We start from the raw sequence: 21320 nt of genomic DNA, 5'->3' as shown, positions 1-21320 counted from the left end.
TTCATACGATCTATAATTCACTGCCAACAGACCAGTCGCGCTCTACTCGCTAAAGCGGTGTTGGATTTCGCGGTGAGGGTGGATTCAAATTCTTCATAACTCCGCATAATTATCACGCATTCCTCGTCTGATAAAAGTTGTGTTTGAGTCTGGTATCCGCCCCCTTTTATGTGAATGCGCAGTAACTCTGAATGGGTTAACACAGGTTCAGCAAATCAACTTCATAATCAGCGTCGTAGCACTGATTAACCCCAAACTAGATAACCAGGTTTTGTCAACCCCGGTTTCCCGCTGGAACCCTGGGTTACTTCTGGGTAGGTTGAACCCCGTTCGTTGTACAGGCCACAGGGTGGCTGATTTGTTGATTTATTTGGGTTAATAGGTAACTCTTTATTTGACAGCGGCATCATAAGACTGTCATAAGACCGTCATAATTATGACATGACACTGTCATGGGAATTAATGAATGATTATGACAGATGTCATTAAGTGTCAACCAGCAAATTTTTTTAGCAACTCCATATATGTCCAGCTCCGATCTTTTACATCCATTCAAAAGTGAGATAACTTATTCATTAATGTCTTTATGAGTTTTTTTTAATAGGAGGATTCAGACAACCACAACTGCGAGCAATTTATCGTAAATTTACCTTTTTATTTATTTATTTGTGCCGTATAGACCTGTGATACACTAAGACAACATCCAAATCTTTCTTCGTGCGTGTACTTAAAACTTTTCTGACATGCTTTAAACAAATTTTAACATTATTTACAAAGCATTGAGATGAATAATCAAGTACTCCCCCAAGCCTGTTCTCGTTGTTTCCATTTTCTTCAAAGAAGAGGCAACGTACGTTTAATTCAATGAGTTTATTAGTCACACCCAGTTTAAATGTATCGTCAACAGAAGACGTTTAATATTTAAACAGCAAACTGTCAAATACTGTGCATAATTTACACTAATGAAAGTGTGCTAGCTCAATGCTAACTTTAATGCCAAACAACATAGGCTCATAAAGAGTAAATAAATGTTAGTTATATATAAATAAATTAGAGAGGTACAATATACATACATTGGATGTTTGTCAGTGTGGCAATTTCGAGGCACACATGAAAAGCCTGGCCCCACACCCCTTCAGTGGAAATACACATTAAATCCATTTCAACTTAGAGGGTTGGTGGCAAATGATTGCTATATGATAGCTTGCTAACGAAAATCGGCAGAATAAATATGTAGTTTGTATTTTTTAGGGTATAAGCGACCCTTTTGGCAGTTGTGCCATGGCCGAAGGGGCGGGAATGAGAGCAGAAGGCAGAATCCAGTTTGGTTAGAGTTTTCTGAATAATTATATTTGTACAGCAAATTTTGCATCCGACTCCAGATCAATTGCTACTCATATCCAGCCGCATTTGTACGAGTGTCACAGTCAAACTGGATACAACCATGGCGTCTCCGTCTCGACATGGACCTTCCAAGAGGATTGAAGGATTTCAGAAGTCCATATGGTGAGTGAGGGCTTCAAATCGGCATGTGCCGGTACAAGATTCTGACGGTATGATAACCTTAAAGGGGAAGTTCACTTTTGACATTAGGCTTAATGTATGAGTTAGCGAGGATTTAATTAGTCGGTAGAGTTGAGTTTAGCGCTGCAAAGATTAATTGATTCACTCGAGTATTTGATTAGAAAAAAAAGGTTCAAATTAAATTTTGCTGCTTCGAGTATTCGTTTAATTAAAGTGGCGTTGTAATGGTTTGTTATTGTAAGTGTATTATAAGTATTATAAGTGTTTGCATTTAGTTTCATTGATTTGGGTGGATACAATGCCCGCTATTCTGCCTCATTTTACATGGCCAAATCCAGATGCTCCCTGTCAAGACAAACATAAGCTAGGTTTTTGATTGAGCTAATGTTTTTTAAGGCATTCGTAATTTAGTTTAAAGGTATATTTAGCCAATTTTTGTGAGAATATGTGTTTTTTTTTAAATAGTACTTTAAAGCAATTAAGCTAGTGGACTTTTGCTATGTAAGTTGGCCAATTGTTCTTTTGTTGTACATAAGTAGCTCCTTATTTATTAATTTCTATATACCGTTTGAGGCCCAGCTCAGGTATTTTAATTTTTTCATGTTTATCCGATTACTCGATTATTCAAACTAGTTCATCGATTAATCGACTACTAAAATAATCGATAGCTGCAGCCCTAGTGTGTTATCAAGCGTAATGAAATGTTTAGGTAAGAAGTAAGATTTTTTTTTTTTTTTTTTAAGCTCTAGAAGTTTTTGAGCGAAAGCAGTAAATTGTTTTTGTTTTTTTTCTAGTCACTTCTGAGATGCAGTTGTTGGCTGTTTCCAACAAAGTACATCGAAAATAAAGACATTAATTATCTGAAAATGGTTCAATATTAGATGAAATGTCTTGTTTTCTCGTGTATATTTATAATTGCTCCTTACCTAAAAAAAAATGTTTTATCCGATTACTCGATTAATCGATTGAATTTTCAGAGGAATACTCAATTACTAAAATATTCGGTAGCTGCAGCCCTAGTTGAGTTCAACAAATTTCGTGTAGTTTGTTAGTTATTTGTTAGTTTCAGGGCTCCGGAGTGACTAAGCTAGCGTGAGTCAATTGGGCTGACTTAGCATGCCAATAAAAACGAAAACAATGTCACACACAACTGCCATAATTCATTTCGTTCTGCAGGACTATTTTTTTTTAGATGTGTAATACTAACACAATAGAGAGGAGTGCTTTGGCCACTTGTGCTCATGCTGCATTTGAGGAAGGTGGGAAGTCGGACTTATCCCACTTGGATGGTACCTGTTTTTTCCATTGAACAGTAGTTTTATAGTATAATGTTAAGTTAAAATACATTTAAAAACAATAACAAAGAAATAACTGAAATATTCAAAATAAAATTTAAATAAATGCACTCCTTTAGTTGAGTCGAAACCCACAGTTCAACGTTATTACCATCACAACAAAAATAATTGTATTATTTTCCATAAAAAGCACCTGTGTATGAATGAATGAATGAATGAATTTATGGTCATTGTCATCATCATCAGAATCATTGACAGTTACAGAGTGTGGGATAGTTTGGCCAGAAAGGAGAAACATTGACACAGACTATGGAATAATTTGCCCGTAAAAGACGATGACAGACAAAGGAAGACAGGGAAAAAGCAAATGGTTATCGATACCCGTCCCCCAACAGCCCGAGACGCACAGTCTAGCATGTTTGTGTTAAATAGCCGTTGGTTTGGTGTAGGTCTCATTGTAGAAAATATCTTGTCCAATGAGCTGAGTGTCCAGTCAAGGAGCTCCATGTCACAGCAGGTTAAACACAGCGCTCACGTTGCAATGGCAGATCAGTAATCTAATTTTACTGGAGGGCATATCTTCAGAGTAAGCAATGTTATGTCTTAGTCTCTGTCCCTGACATTTAATCTTCCTTTGTTTGCCTTTTTTGCTGTGGGAACAACTTGTAGCGGATGTGTGTGTGCAGTGCAGCTATGACTCATTTTGGTCCATGTAGCGATTTATTATAGGTTCTTTGTACATCTTTTTGAAGTAACTCAATGATTATATACTCGTAAGCGCTGCATCACATGTATTCCATAGGCAAGCCCCATTGTTCATAATCGAGAAAGATTTTAATGTTGTCCTAGTTGCCCAATAGGAAAACAATCTGATTCCTCTCAGGTCGTAGGTTGATTCCCTTAGTTGGAATAGAGCTTGTGGGTTAGTCGTCAGACTGTTTGCGTGGGCCTTGTTCATCATTTGAACAGTTTTGAAGTTAACCATGTCATAAAATTTAATAGCTTGGACTTGATGTAAAGTTCGTTTGTGTGCGCTCTGAACGGTGCTTTATGAAAAATCCTAATTGCCTTTTTTTGAAGGATAAAAAGTGGACAAAGGTGTGTTGTGTACGTGTGCCCCCAGATCTCCAAGCAGTAGCTGAGGTGCGGCAAGTCAAGTGCGCTGTAAAGGGTTTGGAGAGCCCTCTTATCTAGCATATTTTGTGCTCAAAAGAGAATGGAGATGCTCCTAGCAAGCTTGTTGCGCAGCTACACCACATGGGCCTTCCAAGTTAGACGGTGATCTAGGACAATACCTAAGACTTTGTGCTGCTGTACTCTTTGTATCACAACATTGTTTATTTGTATGCTTAAGTTCTCGTTAAGGCCTTTTCTTTTTGATTTGTGTCGAACCATTCTTGCAATTTTGCTAGTTCTGCGTTTATTTGCTTAGAGAGACTTTTCAGGTCCTTTCCTAACAAAAGATGTTGGTGTCGTCCAACATCTGTATGATTCATAATATGTTACATTATACACACACTATCTTTCTCAACACAGACAGTTGCCAGAGAGATAAAACACATGTTTTACCACCGCTAGACACACTAAACACACTGGAGTTAACTCTCATAGCTGGTGAGAAACATTCATGACAGTGTTTACAAACCTTTAATTTTGTATCAATGCGAAATCATATTAGAGGTATTGCCTCTTCGGCGGCCACCCTTCGCAAACATGTTTTAGATGTCGTTTGGCCCTCCTCTTACCCGCAGCCGTCTGTAATTTTTCTATAGCCGGAGTATTCCCATACCAGTGATTTCATTTTCTTCGATGGGGGAAAAGTTCAGGAGTTTCACCTCCTCCAGCCATCGTGTAGCACAGCTGACTCACTGACACTGAGCAACAACCAGTGGGGATGGGTTGAGCCTTGCAGCTGCAATCGAGGGATTGCTCCCTGGATTTTTGAGACATAAAAATAGCTAATACTTTAGGGACAGTATTACCCCTTTCCCACTGGCCAAAAAACCCATGTCAACCCACTAACAATCGGCTTTTGGTGGAAGTGGGAAAGGTGCAGCGACCCGCCTCGACCCGTGTCAATCAACCCGCCAAGCGACCCGCGTTAAAATCACCTCGGCTGTGATCGTCATGCAGTGTGAAAGCAAAACCCCGGGCCAAAAGTCAACACCCTAATCTACGTGGTGACGTAGGCTCTTACGTGATGCGTCATAACAACGTGCCAGTCGCCTCCCATTTAACACGCCCCACAACCGTAGTTACGTCGATGCTAACAACAAAACTAGTAGAAGAAGAATTCACGTCGCCTACGTTGCCTCAGTACAAGCAGAGTGTTGATCCTTTGCTGCATTTCGACCATTTTGAGGGCAGTAAAAAGCATGAAAACAGAGAATACAAACGGAAAGGAGCCTTCAATGTTGCTCTGCATTGTTTACTTCCTTGAACTGAATGAATTCGGTCGCACTTGTCGACGTTCATCTTAGCGTGGTGACGTGACCAAAAACACGCGTTGACCCACTAGTATCAGTGGGAAAAGGGGCATAAGACGGAAAATTTTTGCGGTTTTGAAACCGTGACGTTTTCATATCACGGTATACCTTGAAGCAGGCATATGTCTAATTTAAAATTATACTCAGTAGGAGGGTTTTTCCGATCATGTTTTTGTGCTCCCGATCCGATCCCGATCGTTTCAGTTTGAGTATCTGCCGATCCCGATATTTCCCGATCCGATTGTTTTTTTTTTTTTGCTCCCGATTCAATTCCAATCATCCCCGATAATTTTTCCCGATCATATACATTTTGGCAATGCATTAAGAAAAAAATGAATAAAACTCGGACGAATATATACAGTACATAAGTACTGTATTTGTTTATTATGACAATAAATCCTCAAGATGGCATTTACATTATTAACATTCTTTCTGTGAGAGGGATCCACGGATAGAAAGACTTGTGACTTTGTATATTGTGACTAAATATTGCCATCTAGTGTATTTGTTGAGCTTTCAGTAAATGATACTGTAGCCATGCCCAGATGCATGATAGGAAGTGGAACCATGACTGTGCGTAGTGCTACCAATTGATATATCTTCTTTGCGTTGGGAAATAACATAAGGTGTTAAGAAAAAGATCAATTGCTACCTTGCTTCCCCACATCGCTTCCCATGATATTTCTAATCGTAGGGAGAGGGATTGTAAGGCGTTAGCCAATCAAAAAAAGGCTCAAAAAGCTGCCAAAACTCACTCTACTCATTTTACGCTGCCTTTTATTTCCTTTATATTGGTAAAACGGCGCCATTACAGATTGCGACAATGCGTGAGTGGGTCGTGCAGTGCATGCATTAATCCGGCATTTGGTGCTTTGATCCCGAAAATATGACAGCAACTTTCAAAACCCCTTTAAAAACAAAAACAAAAAAACTGCCACTGTCACCAATAAGAACAGTCTACTAACGTCAGATTTACATCCACAAGTGTTAACAACAAGCCTAATAAAGAGCTTGTTTAGCATCATCCATTTTCACTGATTTTTATTATTCATTTATCCCACATAGTTCTTCCCAACATCTCGATCTGACAAGTCGCGTTGCCTGTAGCCCTTTTCACACATATATCCAGGGAAATTCCCGTATCAGGTGACGCGGGATCTACTCTCGTCATTGCTTTCACATGAAAAGATGTCTCGAGAATGAAGCAGGTTGGACGCTTTCACGGACTTGTCCCGTGTTGCCTACTGGCGCTCTCTGTGCGTGGAGGGCTGCTGGCGCAATTTTATAACCTGGACATTACGTCATTTTTGGTCAGCGTTGGTTGTCACCAGTGTTGTTAATCTTACTGAAAAAAAGTAATTAATTATAGTTACAAATTACTTCTCCCAAAAAGTAATTGCGTTAGTAACTCAATTACCTGAATGTAAGAGTAATTAGTTACTTGGCAAAGTAATTGGTGATAATTACTTTTTTTTTTTTTTCCTCAAAAAAAAAAAAAAAAAAAATTGATCCCATTATTGCATTAGTTCCCTTCTCTCTACTTTCGACATATGAAAGTTCTAAAACTGTTTCATCATTTAAAGATAGATTCAAGTCAAGATTTTGCCGATTTAGGAGTATTTTAGATAAAAAGTTACTTAGGTTCGCTAGGAAGGTTCTCTACAACAGAGCCGTCCTAAAAATTACTGCTTTAAGATGGCGGCTGTCTACTAACTCATTTAGTGCCATGTCTGTCATTTTGCATCTAGTTATATCTATGTACAGTACATGTGATATCTATCATGTCTACCATATCTACCATAACATGCGCGCGTAGTTTGTACTAGCTATCGGCTACAACATGTATTATTGGAGCTACCTAGCATCGCGTTTGCTCGGCGTCACAACTTTCTTGCCTCCTCCATACTCCTGCTCTGTCGTCTCGGTGAGTCCGTCTCCCTCAGACTTTTCGACCAATATAGTAACGCATAGTAACACATGCCTTTCCGTCCTCAGTAACGGTAACGGCGTTGCCAAGATGAGAAAAGTAATTAATTAGATTACCCATTACTGAAAAAAATAACGCCGTTAGTAACGCCGTTATATTGTAACGCCGTTATTAACAACACTGGTTGTCACAATGTTGGTCAAATCGTGTCGTGTTTTGTTCCGGAGGGAGCGTTCCCGTCATGTAACTGCAACCAATTGAAGGTCATCAAGAGGTAAGCTCGGGGCTGAAAAATCCAGCCCGACCCGACCCGGGTCCGCGGGTATTGTAGCCCGACCCGGCCCGAGCCCATTCAATTAACCGGATTTGCAGGCCCGAGCCCAAAAAACCCCCCAAAATGTTATGTTTTATTTGTAGGCCTGAGCCCGGAAAAAAACCAAATGTTATATTTTATTTGTAGGCCCGAGCCCGATAAAAACCTCAAAATTCTATGTATTATTTGTGAGGACTCAGGAGGAGAAGGAGAGGGAAGGGATGCGCCCGTCAGACATGGACAAAGCATTGCTTGCTGCTTGGAAAAACGGACTGGTTGCATTTTGTGTGATCACATTTGGTGTCTTTTGTAACGAATTCTCAGTTGGCAGAGAAAAAACGCAACTTTTCTTAATGTTGAAATAGTCTACATATTTTTATGATCATTATAAATACATTTACACAACGAAATAACGCTGGAAAAGTTGGCTTAATATAAATAAAGAGACGCGGTTTTGCCGTCTTGCAGATGTGAATATTAAAAAGAGGGCGCATGGCACGCTCTGGCTCTGCAATGACCATACAGTGCCTTCTTTTTTCCAAATTATTTATTTGATAACAAGTATTCCTTAGTTAACATTCATACATCGTTTTAGTATACATATATAAATATATATTTATTTTAAAAAGTTAGCGAGAACCCTGGCCCGAACCGAACGTATAATTTCGTTATGTTTTCAGTTTAATTTAGCTATTTCCAGCTTGCCCTGTTTCCTGTTTAGTTTAGCACTGCTTTCACGCACACCAGGAGAAAACTAACGCAGGCGTGGTGAGAACATGCAAACTCTGCACTGGAAGGTTGGAGCCCGTGATTGAACACTTGTTGATCTCAGAACTGTGAGGGGAACGTGCAAACCACTGTGAAACCTGTTGTTTTATTGTGTGTTATATTTGTAACTGTGCCAAACGCAGTTTTAGCATTTCGGTGGTTTTCGGAGGGTCCACCCCCACCTCCCCCCAGTTCCGGCAAGAAATTTTAGCCGCTTTCCCCCCTGTTCGAGATCGATTGGAATTCCCAATTGGTGTTCTGCTGTCAAATTGGAGATTAAAATCCACAGAAAAACAAACCACTTGCTGAGTCAGCTTCAGATGTTTTGTTGACTTCTCAGTTGAGGGCTTTTCTTTTTCAGGTTGGAAAGCTGGTTGAAGGCCGCCTCGTCGGCAGTCAACCTGGGCGCCGGATCCCCGGACACGCCAGTACCACGTGAAATCAAAGAGGCCCTGGTGAAGACAGTCTCTGTGGACAAGTTGAACCAGTATACAAGAGCATTTGTGAGTGTTAGCTTAGGTAAAACGGATTTCAGCAGTAAGTAACGAACTACATCCCGTATTTGGTTTCAATTTGTCTCACAAAAATCTGATTTCTGTGGTTTTATTGTGACTGTTCAGACTACAAACGAGCCATCGAGTTTTAATCTGGATGGGCTAAAAATCTGATTTTGCCTGCCAGTATGAACAAGGCCGTTGACCTTCAAACCTCAGCCATTTTTGCCAAATTGAACTGACCCTTGCTGTCTAACATTTTAGGGCCACCCTGCGTTGGTGGAGGCCATCTCTTTGCTTTACGGCAAATTGTACGGGCGTCCCATTGACCCTCTCAAGGAAATCCTGGTGACGGTGGGTGGTTACTGTTCCTTGTGCTGCACGATGCAGGCTCTGGTGGACGACGGGGATGAAGTCATCATCATAGAACCCTTCTTTGACACTTACGTGCCAATGGTTCGCATGGCGGGGGCTAAACCTGTGCTGATACCGCTACGACTTGTAAGCTAGCAGCGAATAATGTTTTCGTAACATTGATGGCGATCGACGTCCAATCCATTAGAACTAGAAGGGGCGAATTAATGATGTAACGAGTGATTAAATTTAGTAATTTGATTAGGGAAATAGGCTTCGAATTAAATTTTGTTGCTTCGATTATTTGTTTTATTACAGTGGCGTTGTAGTGGTTAGTTTTTCAAAGTGTTACTGTCAGGTTTAATGATTTCAGAGGGTACACTGTCGAGGTAGGCCGATATATCAGGCCGATATTTGGAAATTTGACGTTCATCAGTATTGGCCTTTTTCTTAATCCGACCTGCCGACTTGAAAACATCAATTTAAAACTAGGGATAGAGACTGTCAGGAAGTGCGGGCGGGCAAGGTGGACCCAAGCGCAGGGAAATTGAGGCGAAGCAGATAATGGTGCAAAAAGGATTTAATTAAAGCCAACTAAAACAAAGTACAAAACAAAGGCTGTGGTAATCAAAAGATAGCACTGAGGCAAACAAAAGTATCACTAACAAAAGACTTCTTTTCAAAAACTTACATGGAACACGAGTGTTTGGAATAATGCTGACCAGACCATGGACGTGGACATTGACGTAGACAGGCTTTGACAATGACGCAACAAGGAGTGAAAAGAAAATGGGAGCTTATATACACACACGCAGACAAGGGGTAACGAGACAACAAGGAACAGGTGAGCACAGGAGGATACACTGGGAGAAGGCACATCAGGTGAAATCATTGGGCAATCACAGGGACAAGTCACACTAGGAGAAAACAAACACAAAACCTAACAGAGACTAGGGATCGCGCCATTTTTCAGAGGATCGGAATTGGGTGAACAGATTGGGTTTTTCATTAAAAAAATGTACTTATGTATTTCTGCTTAATGCTTGTACAGCCGCACTCTCCCACCTGCTGCTTTTCATGGCCAGCAGTGCACTGTGGGTTTTGCTTGTTAAAGTTAATGATGACTGACAGGCATTGAAGCTTTGATCTCGTCAGAAAAGCTTTGCAGCGCTACCTTCAAAGACGCCAAATGTGTCAATCATCATTTAGCTTGTTAAATACTAGTGTGCTGTGGCAACTCATTGTGTTTGTGTGTGCGCGGCTGTTCTCAGCAGTGAGCGGATATGACTGGACTCACTCAATGGAGCATTTAAACAAAGACAAGCATTTTTTTACGTTATTCTTGTTTAAATGTTTCAGAGTATAGGAAATTCAGGCACTTCTGGGGCTATTATTTTCTATTTGTATGATTCAGTAAATATGCTTTTCGTATTTCAATGAAGTTCAGTGTTTGAATTATTCAAAAATGTTCACGCCACTTTTTACACTTTTAATGTAAATGAATATTGGCTCCAAAAATCGGTTATCATAAGGGGTGAAAGTGGACGGGAACGCACAGGAACGCAGTTCAGGTATAAGATTCAGGGCCAGAACGCAGTTCCGGTGTAAGATTCAGTGCATGTTTTCTGAAACAGCAAAAAAAAAAAAAAAAAAAAAAAAAGGCAATGCAAAAGAAAATGTATCAAATCTTTAAGAGCAAGGAAAGAGTTAAGGTGGCCTATTTATCATATTTAGTTTTATTTGCTCTGATGGGGAGGTTCAGAACATCTTAGATGTAAATGTGCACTTTGGATTTTTATTTGTTCATTTATGTTAGGCTACTTATTCATTTCCTTATGATTTATAAATGTCAATGTTTGGGCGATCTTCAAAATATATTCCATTTCACTCTGCATAATATAAGTCATTTGTACTTATTTTTCTGAATGCATGTTAGTTATATTTTTTATTATTAAAAACACAAACTTATTTTTCTGAATGCATGTTACTGTTTATTATTAAAACACAACAAAAAGTAAATGTTTAAATTATCTTCAATTTTAATAAACATCCTATGTTCTTAAGTAGTTAAAATTGAGATTTGGCATTAAGTATGTGAGGAAATGAGGGAAAATAAAAATTTGGAAATGGAGGTTGGGGTTATAGCTGTTTTTGTTAACTTTTATTTTGCACAACATTGAAAAAAATACAATTTTGATAGAAAATCAGTTTTTGTATGTGTTATAGAAATAACTAACCAAAACAGTTTTCTTTGCATTTCAGTAGTCTCCCCCCCCCAACAAAATAAATAAATAAATAAATAAATAAATAACATTTATGGCTCCGTGGCGACCTTCACGTCGGGGAGTTCCGGCAAGAAATTCTAACAACTTTCACCCCTGGTTATCAGCCTCTCAAACTAATAATAGGTATCTGTCCTGAAAAACTTATATTGGTCGATATCTAGTACACTGCCCTCTGGTGGCAACACTGAACATGACACGACTCGTCTAATGGTAGAATAGAATAGAACACAATAGAATAGCCTTTATTGTCATTGTACAGAGTACAACGAGATTTAAAGCTTTGCCATATCGTGCACCACTGAAAACAAAACAACAATGAGGCATAGACTTCATCATTCCTGGTTATGAAGTCTATGAATGAGGCTAATAAAAAAACCCACAAGAGTACACAGATTGGTAATAAAGTCAATTAGTGGCTAGCAGCAAGTGGTGATGTAGTGGTAATATAACAGTGCATATATGACAATTTACAGTACTCAGACTATGAGGCAGATAGATGGTTTACTTGATATGATAGTGCAAATTACGAGGGGTATTCAAAAAGTAATGCACCCAACTTTATTATGTACAAACAAATTAAAATAGCAACATGTATTATACATCAAAAGAAAGGTACAAGTGTGAGGATTACATTTTTACTTCTCCACATAGTCTCCACCTCTTTCAAGAGCTACAGTCCACCTATGAACGAGGGCATGTATACCAGTGTTGTAGAACTCAGCCGGTTGATCTCTAAACCGATTCTTGACAGCAGTTTTCACTTCGTCATTGCCATATCGGTTGCCCTGGGGTCCTTCTGTCATTGGACCAAAGAGGTGCCAAATCAGGAGAATATGGCGGATGTGGTATCACAGTCCATCCAAATGAAGTGATGACCTCCATGGTCCTGATGCTTGTGTGAGGACTAGAGGAGCACATTTGCCATGTCCAAGTTAGGCCAAAAACGTCGAATTCTTGCTTTGAGCGTCCTAAGAGTCTCAATGTATACCTCAGAGTTAATGGTTTCCCCCTTCGGCAAAAAATCCACAATGATTACACCTTGAAAATCCCCAAAAACGGTGGCCATAATTTTGCCAGCTGATTTTTGGGCCTTGAACTTTTTGGGTTTATCGGGTATGCTGGCTTTACCCACCTCTTCGTGGTCTTCAGTACTGTTTTTAAATCGCAGCACCCATCTTTTTACAGTACAATAGTCTATGGTATCATCCTTGTAGACATTTTCCAGCCGGGGTTGAATCCTCAGAGGGGTTTCTCCCTCTATTCAATTCAATTCAGTTCAATTCAATTTTATTTGTATAGCCCTGGATCACAACAAGGTTGTCTCAAAGGGCTTTGCAGAGGCAATATGATACACAATCAGAAACAGCAAATGAAGCAACAAAGATGAATAAATAAATTCAAGTCCTGGGTTTCCCCCATCCTTAGACCCTCCATGTCGGCAAGGAAAAACTCCAGAGTCTTCGGGAGAAAAATGAGAAACCTTGGGGAGTACCACAGTCAGGAGAGATCCACTCCCAGGACGGATAGACAGGAAGCCCCAGGACCGCTAATGGGAATTAGCAGGCAAAGTTACAGTCCGTAAAGATGCAGTGGAGTAAAAGAACAAGAAGCGGTCCATCTAGCCAGATGAGACAGGGGTAGCAACGAGGACGTCCATCCAGCGTGGGGTCCGGAAAGTCAGGTTGCTGCAGCTGAAAAATAGCCCCTCCCCAGAAGGGAGGGGGGAAAGGGGACACCGGGTGACTAGTGATGAAGAGACTAGACAACTAGATATTAACATTGGAAAATAGAAATAAAGTAAGATAAGTGGTAGGTAGAGTGAGAAAAAGGAGATAGAACTCAGTGGCTGTACGTCCCCCAGCTTTGTAGCTTCTAGTGCAGCCTAGACTAAACTTTGAGTCAACTCCGACTTCAACTAGCCTGACCGTATGCTTTGTTGAATAGGAACGTTTTTAATCTAATCTTAAATGTGCAGACTGTCTCGGCTTCTTTAATATTAGCTGGAAGCTGATTCCATAAAACAAGGGCTTGGTGGCTAAAGGCTCTAGCTCCGGCAGTATTTTTAGAAACCCTGGGAACTACCAGTAGACCTGCATTCTGAGAGCAACAAGGAATTCGATTACAGCTCTTTGTTTCTGACGAGCTTCAAGAGGGGCAGCCATTTTGGAAGCTAGTTTAAGCTTTAAAAATCTGAAAATAAGAAAAACACATATAACAATCGCAAGAAGGTTTGTGCTATCATGTTTGTGCCAAATATAAACAAGATTGGTAAAATCCTCTACGAGCAATGCACTTGAGTGCATTACTTTTTGAATGCTCCTCGTAGTTTTTGCATAGATATTTATGTAACAGCGCAAAAATAATAAAACGTAACTGTGCAAATATTGCATATGCAATACCCAGATTCGGCAGTACACAGATTGAGACGGATCTCTGAGAACATATTACTTAGTGAGATGCATGTGGCTATGTTGTGGCATTAGCAGTACAAAGTATGATGACAACTATTGGAAAGAAACTCTCTCTCGGTCTGTTTTGGCTGGCATGGCCCTGTAGTGCCTGAGGGCAACAGGTTGAAGAGGTAAAAGCCATTTTGGCGCTCCTTGCCTTTCCTAGGCACTGAGAGTTGTAGATGGTGGACAAGAGAGGAAATGGCCAGCCAATGAACTTTTGTGATGTTTTGATTCCCCTTTTCAGTCTTCTCCTGTCTGAATCAAGCGGCTCCCTATTAAGGGAACTATAGCTGTTACACACACAAAAAAAATGGGGTGTTGAACTGACATTAAAAAAAATATGGAAAGAATTTGCACCTGATAATATTGCTTTCCTTCAGCATTTAGCAATTATGTCCTTCTAACATAAAGCACACATGTCTAGCCAACATTAGGCACTCATGTTGCGCGAACATAACGCACTCTTGTTGAGCCAACATGAGGCACTCATGTTCACCCCAAAATACACGTTGAACCGACATTAAAGAAATACATAATTTGCACCTGATTAAATTGCTTTCCTTCAGTATTTAGCAATTGTGTTCTTTTAACATAAAGGACACATGTTGAGCCAACATAAGGCACAACTAGGGATGTCAAATTTATCGGGTTAATGGGCGGTAATTTATTTTTTTAATTAATCTCGTTAAAATATTTAACGCATGCACGGAACGACCCACTCACGCATTGCCGCAAACAGACTACAATGGCGCCGTTTTGCATAAATACAGAGCTAAGAGGCAGTGACAAGTGAGTGGAGTGGATACAGGCATTCACTTGGACCGTGCTTTTAGTTGCCAAAAGCTTTGACATCTCTTCCACAACAATTATAACTATTGAAGCGCGCAATTTGGAGTAGAATGACAGGAGTTGATCTTTTTCTTAACACCCTGCATTGTACACAACACAGAGAAGATATAGTATTTGCAGCCACAACACACAGTCATGGTTGTCCCACTTCCCATCATGCATTTGGGCAGAACAGTTTAGTCACTACCGTATCATTTACTGAAAGCTCAACAAATACACTAGATGGCAATATTTAGTCACAATATACAAACTCACATTTATCCTTTAAGAATCTATCCGTAGATCCCTTTCACAGAAAGAATGTTAATAATGTTAATGCAATATTGTGGATTTATTGTTATAATAAACAAATACAGTACATATGTACAGTATGTAGAATGTATATATCCGTCTTGTCTTATCTTTCCATTCCAACAATAATTTACAGAAAAATATGGCATATTTTAGAGATGGTTTGAATTGCGATTAATTACGATGAATTAATTTCTAAGCTGTGATTAACTCGATTAAAAATTTAAATCGTTTGACAGCCCTAATTTTAACGTAAATGGCCGTCAATGGCATCAATTTATATATGCCTCAATGGAATCCAGTACATTGGCATCAATAGTAGCGGCATTCATGATAGTCAATGGCATGGACGTACATAGCTGTCAGTGGTATTGACTTACTTAGGCGCCACTTCAGTGTCATGAGCTGTAATGGTAAGTGGTCAAAAATCACAACCACCTATGTTTTCCTGTCATTGAAAATGAAGGGAAAATGCTTGCCATTAAAAATGAATGGAATTCCGGTCATTTTGATATTTAAACGGTGCCGGTCGGTCAAACGGTTTGGAGTCTCCACTACGCCGAAAAAATGTGGATAATAAGATTATGAAAGAAATAAATAAAAATAAAGTCCCATCTAATAAGAAAATCTCTTTTCACATACAAAATAATAATTCAATGGTGACGGTACCAATGAGGTGTCCCTTACTTTTTCAGGGAGTTGGCAATCCTACTTTTAAATCTCGAGAGAAATCACAAGACTATTGCAATTAGTTGGAAAGACACATTAACATTATGTTGCATCAACAATATTTAATCAAGCTCCTCATTCACTGTTCATGTTTATGTAGAGACTGCATGATTCAATCATGCTCACCTTGGAATCATGATGGTTTCTTGCTGAAATTGCACACTGTCTTTTAGTAAACTTTACAACCTGCCTGATTCATTTTTTTTTTTTTTGTGTAGTTTTTGTTTGAGCGAATGTTTGTGTTTATGCATTTGTAATTTAGTTTAGAGGTACAGTATATTTAGCTGTTTTATGTTGAAATCTGTGTTTGATGTGTTCAAAGAATCTTAAAAAAAAGTTATCATTCTATAGCATTTAAGCTAGGGTGACCAAACGTCCTCTTTTGCCCGGACAAGTCCTACTTTCACGTAGTATCCTCGTCGTCCGGGCGGGTTTATAAATTCATAAAAATGTCCGGTTTTTATGATTTTTTTCACGGAACCTATTTGAAGAGAATCCCTCTGGCCGCTGGGTGGCAGCAGTTGACATGGCTCCTACTAGAAGGGAGGGAAGGAGTAGTTCTTCTTGTTTTTGTTGGCAGTTTACCCCTATCATGAGGCATTACCGCCATCTACTGGGTTGACGATTTGGCCACAACGCCTGCCCAGTTGTTAAGTTTTTTACGATAAATATGTATATGATGGCAACTGTTGACTTCTGTCGGAGCTTTGACTGTAAAATCCCGTTTGGTGTCGCATCGTTGCGCTGCCGATGATTGTAAACTTTTGTAGCAAAGTTTGATTTTTGCCTCAGCCAACTATCAGTAAGCTAAACCACGCTAGGCATTATGGGAAACGTAGTTTTGAACTGCTACGTTTGGAAACATACTGGTTGAATAGTTTGTCAGTTGTTTTCGATTATTATTTGTGTGCTATCTAGAACATTGAATGAAAATATCAGTTGAATGGGAATAACAATTTGTCAAGGACAATTGTCGCTATAGTAATTCATAAAAATGTTTAGTTGGCACATAGCCTACTGTGTGTATGTGTATTGATTGGACTACATTTCCATGGGTCTGCATTATATATACCGTATTGGCCCGAATATAAGACGGTGTTTTTTGCATTAAAGTAAGAATGAAAACCTGGGGGACATCTTATAACGGCGGCCTAAAAAAAACCAAAACAAAACAAAAAAACTGCGGCCTAGACATATACCCATTCATGACGCTGGATGGCGCCAGTCATCAATGAATCGAATGCTGAACGCGACTCCGGCGGCCAAAGCGAACCCCTGACAGTTAGACAGTTACAGTTAGACTTCACTTTGATAATTAATGCAGTTATTGCAATTTTGTTTTATCACAATATTTTTTTCTTATTTATATTTCAAAAACCAGAAGCCATTCATTTATGAATTTGATTGCACTTTAGTTTACATATTTAAATGTTCAGATATTAAGTTTTGAATGCGAAATTAAATGCCTTTTCGCTCAAATATATTGTTATAATCATTTGTTTCAGATGTATTGTAATTATTTTCTGTATAAAAATTAATTTGGTGTTCAAAAAGTATTTTTTCAAACTTGAGTCTTGAAAAAGAGGGGGTCGTCTTATAATCGGGGTCGTCTTATATTCGGGCCAATACTGTATGTATACATATATATATATATATATATATATATATATATATATATATATATATATATATATATATATATATATATATATGTCATTATTTAATTGTTTTTTTTTTGCAAAATGCCTTTTTCCATCCAGAGTGAGGGAGCACACTTTAAATATATTAAAATGATATAGGCATCTTCGAGTGAACTTCGGGTAAAATTCAAGTATCTTGAGGCAGGGCTGAGTGTCCTCTTTTTTGGAAATCAAAATATGGTCACCCTAATTTAAGCAAGGAGAGTTTTGAATTAAATCTACGAAAATTTACATATCAATTTGACTAACGAGACATTCTGCAACACATTAAATGTTTGTTACTCAGTTACTCTATTAATCGAAGTAATTATTTGATTACTTGAATCATCGATAGCTGCAGACTTATCCTTCCAGTTCAAATGGATTGGACGTTGATCGGCGTCTATTGCAGTGAATTTGAAAATGTATTTATTTTAAACAATGTCTTGTCCACGTGGCAGAAACCCGGTTATAAAGCCAACTCCAGTGCCGACTGGTACCTGGACCCGGATGAGCTGGCCAGTAAATTCAGCTCGAAAACCAAGGCTATCATCATCAACAACCCCCACAACCCCACCGGGAAGGCACGAATAACATCATGAACCCTAAACAAAATCCCACCTCTGACAAAATGATTCTTCCTGCAGGTTTTCACCAGAGAGGAATTACAAATAATCGCTGATTTATGCATCAAACACGACACGCTGTGCTTCAGCGACGAGGTTTACGAGTTTTTCATCTTTGATGGACGCCAGCACCACAAGATCGGTAAGAGTCCAGAATTTGAATAAAGTTCCTTCTTGGATCTCCTGAGACGTGGTTTCATTGCAGCGACTTTGCCCGGCATGTGGGATCGAACCATCAGCATCAGCAGCGCTGGGAAGACCTTTAGCATCACCGGATGGAAGGTTAGCTAATTTTGCTACAATTCTGAAAATCGCTGATTAGGATCGTGTGAGAGATCATCAGATGTGTTGTGGGAAATGATCTCTTCCCAGATAATAGTTAGGACTGAGCAAAATTGGAAAAAACTGACATTGCGACGTTTTAGGGATTTGCAATATATATTGCGATATTCTTATCATGCTACTGGTATGTTGGATGAGTCTTTAACAGAACTGTCATCCCACTTTAGATTGGCTGGTCCATTGGACCAGAACACCTGATCAAGCATCTTCATACCGTCTTCGAGCACATGGTGCACCACAGTCCAACCATGTTGCAGGCGAGTATCCCGAACCCGAATGTAGAAAAGATGGGACTATAACATCAGTTTTCCACAAAGGAGGCCCTGGCGCAACTGTTACTCGTGTATTACAAGCAAATGGGTCGTCCTGAGTGTTTTTTCAAGGCGCTGGCCCGAAACATGGAAGGCAAGCGGGACCACCTAGCGACCATGCTGCGGGAAGCAGGGTTCCTGCCCGTCATCCCCGAGGGAGGTTTCTTCATAATGGCGGATGTGTCAGAGCTTGGTGGGTTCTTACTGTTCGCGTGCAGTTGGATTCCTTTTTTGGGTCATGATGCGCTTTCTATTTTTCTTTTTTTTTTGTATTAAGACTTGCCACACGACAACAATGGCGAGGACGAAGCCTACGACTACAAGTTTGCCAAGTGGATGATTCAGAAAAAGGTATAGTGGGCTAAAGTGATACCTGACACTTTTATTTGAATTTTTTTTTTACACAAATCTAATGCATCACCAGTATAGGCGGAGATTGAGGGAGGGCAGGGGGTAGTGCCCCCCCCCCACCCCTGGTGGCCAAAAAATGTCTTTGTATCTAATTGACTTTCCTATAATAGTTTAGATTTTTTTTTTACATAAGGCTTAATCTTTGCGTTAGCTGGGGTTTAATTATTCGGTGGGGTTGATTCAAACAAACTGGGGCTGTTTTACTACCTCAGGACCTGGACAACTTGCAGTCATTAATGGAAGAATGAATTCAAAGGTTTATCAGAATGCTTTGCAGGAAAACCTGAAGCCGTCTGTCAGACAGTTTAAGCTAAAAAGAGGATGGATGCTGCCAGGGGCGGACTGGTAATCTGTAACTTCTGGAGGATTACATAATGGTTGGTGCTCTGGATGGCCAGCGGCCATCCTCTATGATTATCTACAGTTCGCATCCAATCCGACAGGTGGTAGCAATGTGCCTGGCTGTTAACCCCCAATCTGATAGGAGAAGAACGAAGAAAGCACAGAGTGGCCTACTTGGTAAAGCCTTACTCCTTAAACACTATGGATGGTGGTGGCAAAAAAAGAAAAGGGTGGCGCGGAGAAAGTTAGAGAGAAAAAACTGAAGAAACTCAAGAGTGAAGCATCGAAATGTCACAAGTTGACACACATGTTTGCAAGCGGCAGTCTGGCTGCAACGGCCACGACGGCTAGCAACAGCCCAGCCCGTGGCGATGGTGAGAGTGGGAGCGGCAGCCGCCCTCACGTGCAGCTGGTGCGGGGAGAGACAACAGACGAGGGAGAGGTTAATGATGAGCTGATGGAAGCTCCCCAGAGAAGCGCAGGGCAAGTAAGTAGGGATGTAGAGGGTTACTTGCTAGGTATATTGGCAATTATTATCCACCAGGTAGCTACATTTTAAATTAAATAAATGGCAATTAAAGGGTTAGTGCCAGCTAGTCCATGTCCCCGTTTGCAATCGTGTCAAGTTAAAGTATGCTAGTCCTACTATCCGTCTCCTAAGAAAGAATATTTTAGCTTTAAAACAACGTATGCACACGCAGCAGCAATATTAATTCAGAAGAAATATCACAAAATATTAATAAAATGAATGGTTTCACTTTAAAGTTTAGGTAGTTAAATTGATATGATATATATTTTTAATCATTTATATATCGTTTTGTTTTCTGGTTAATACTTTCCAATGAAGGTTATGTATACAGGATGCCCCTGGACTCCCCTAGAGGGTCTGTGTTTCCCTTCGTACAGCGATTCTTGTGGGCTGGGCTAAGTCAAAGTCGAGGGCTGCTTTTTAGTTCCAGTCCGCCCCTGGATGCTGCAACAAGACAACGATCCAAAACAAAGAAGTAAATCAATTTCATAATGGTTTCAGAAAAACAAAATACACGTTCTGGAGTGGCTAAGTCAAAGTCCAGACATGAACCCCATTGAGATGCTTTGGCATGACCTAAAGACAGCAATTCATGCCAGACATGCCAAGATTAGTCCTGATCGATGTGCCAGACTGATCTGCAGCCACAGGAAGCGTCTGGTTAAACTTATTACTGCCAGAAGAGGGACAAAATATTGAATCTGATTGTTCACTTACTTATTTCCCCCCTTCTGTCATTGTTTGCATACCATCCTCATTCAAATATGAAAACCTATAAATGTCTGGGTGGTTTTAGTTAAACAGACAGTTTTTTCATCTGTGTGATTTTGACAAAGATCAAATCACATTTGATGGTGATTTTATGCAGAAATGTGAGAAATTCCAAAAAGTTCAGATACTTTTTCATACCACTGTACGTAACTAACACATTAAGTAGAAAATTATTTTAAATTACCAACAAACTAGCAAGCTAACGTAAGTGTAAAAGAAAAAAAGAACTAACCAATGAACTAATTTTGCCTTAGAAACTGGTCAGCATTCCCGTGACGGCGTTTGTTGGGCAGGAATCCAGCAAGGCTTTTGAGAAATATGTTCGATTTTGCTTTTTCAAGGTAAACACACACCAGCCATCCACAAAACACAACCCTTATAATACATACATGAAATATTCCACTATTTATCTTTTATAGTGTGATGAGACTCTAAATGCAGCTGAGAACATCCTGAAGAATTGGAAGTCGGCAGGAAACAGTGGTTAAAGAGGACTTTAGTGTTTTTGTCTGGCATATTTTGTGACAGTAATGAATGCGAA

At 39.6% G+C, this 21320-nt stretch overlaps 1 protein-coding gene across 1 annotated transcript in view; it reads left to right on the top strand.

Moving 5' to 3' along the window:
• Positions 1-21311, top strand: part of LOC130918405 (kynurenine--oxoglutarate transaminase 3-like) — a 22998-nt gene extending 1687 nt beyond the window's left edge. The window contains exons 2-12 of the mRNA XM_057840086.1: positions 1361-1506; positions 8675-8816; positions 9072-9308; positions 17909-18031; positions 18095-18215; positions 18279-18355; positions 18583-18672; positions 18733-18919; positions 19004-19077; positions 21034-21120; positions 21199-21311. Coding sequence (XP_057696069.1) covers positions 1361-1506; positions 8675-8816; positions 9072-9308; positions 17909-18031; positions 18095-18215; positions 18279-18355; positions 18583-18672; positions 18733-18919; positions 19004-19077; positions 21034-21120; positions 21199-21267 — 1353 coding nt within the window. The 3' untranslated portion in view covers positions 21268-21311. The remainder of the gene's footprint in view (positions 1-1360; positions 1507-8674; positions 8817-9071; positions 9309-17908; positions 18032-18094; positions 18216-18278; positions 18356-18582; positions 18673-18732; positions 18920-19003; positions 19078-21033; positions 21121-21198) is intronic.
• Positions 21312-21320: the final 9 nt, after the last annotated feature.

This window comes from Corythoichthys intestinalis, chromosome 7 (genome assembly GCF_030265065.1).
Source record: "Corythoichthys intestinalis isolate RoL2023-P3 chromosome 7, ASM3026506v1, whole genome shotgun sequence".
Lineage (NCBI taxonomy): Eukaryota > Metazoa > Chordata > Actinopteri > Syngnathiformes > Syngnathidae > Corythoichthys > Corythoichthys intestinalis.
The sequence above is the reverse complement of the archived record's forward strand: the minus strand, read 5'-3'. Positions and strand labels throughout refer to the sequence as shown.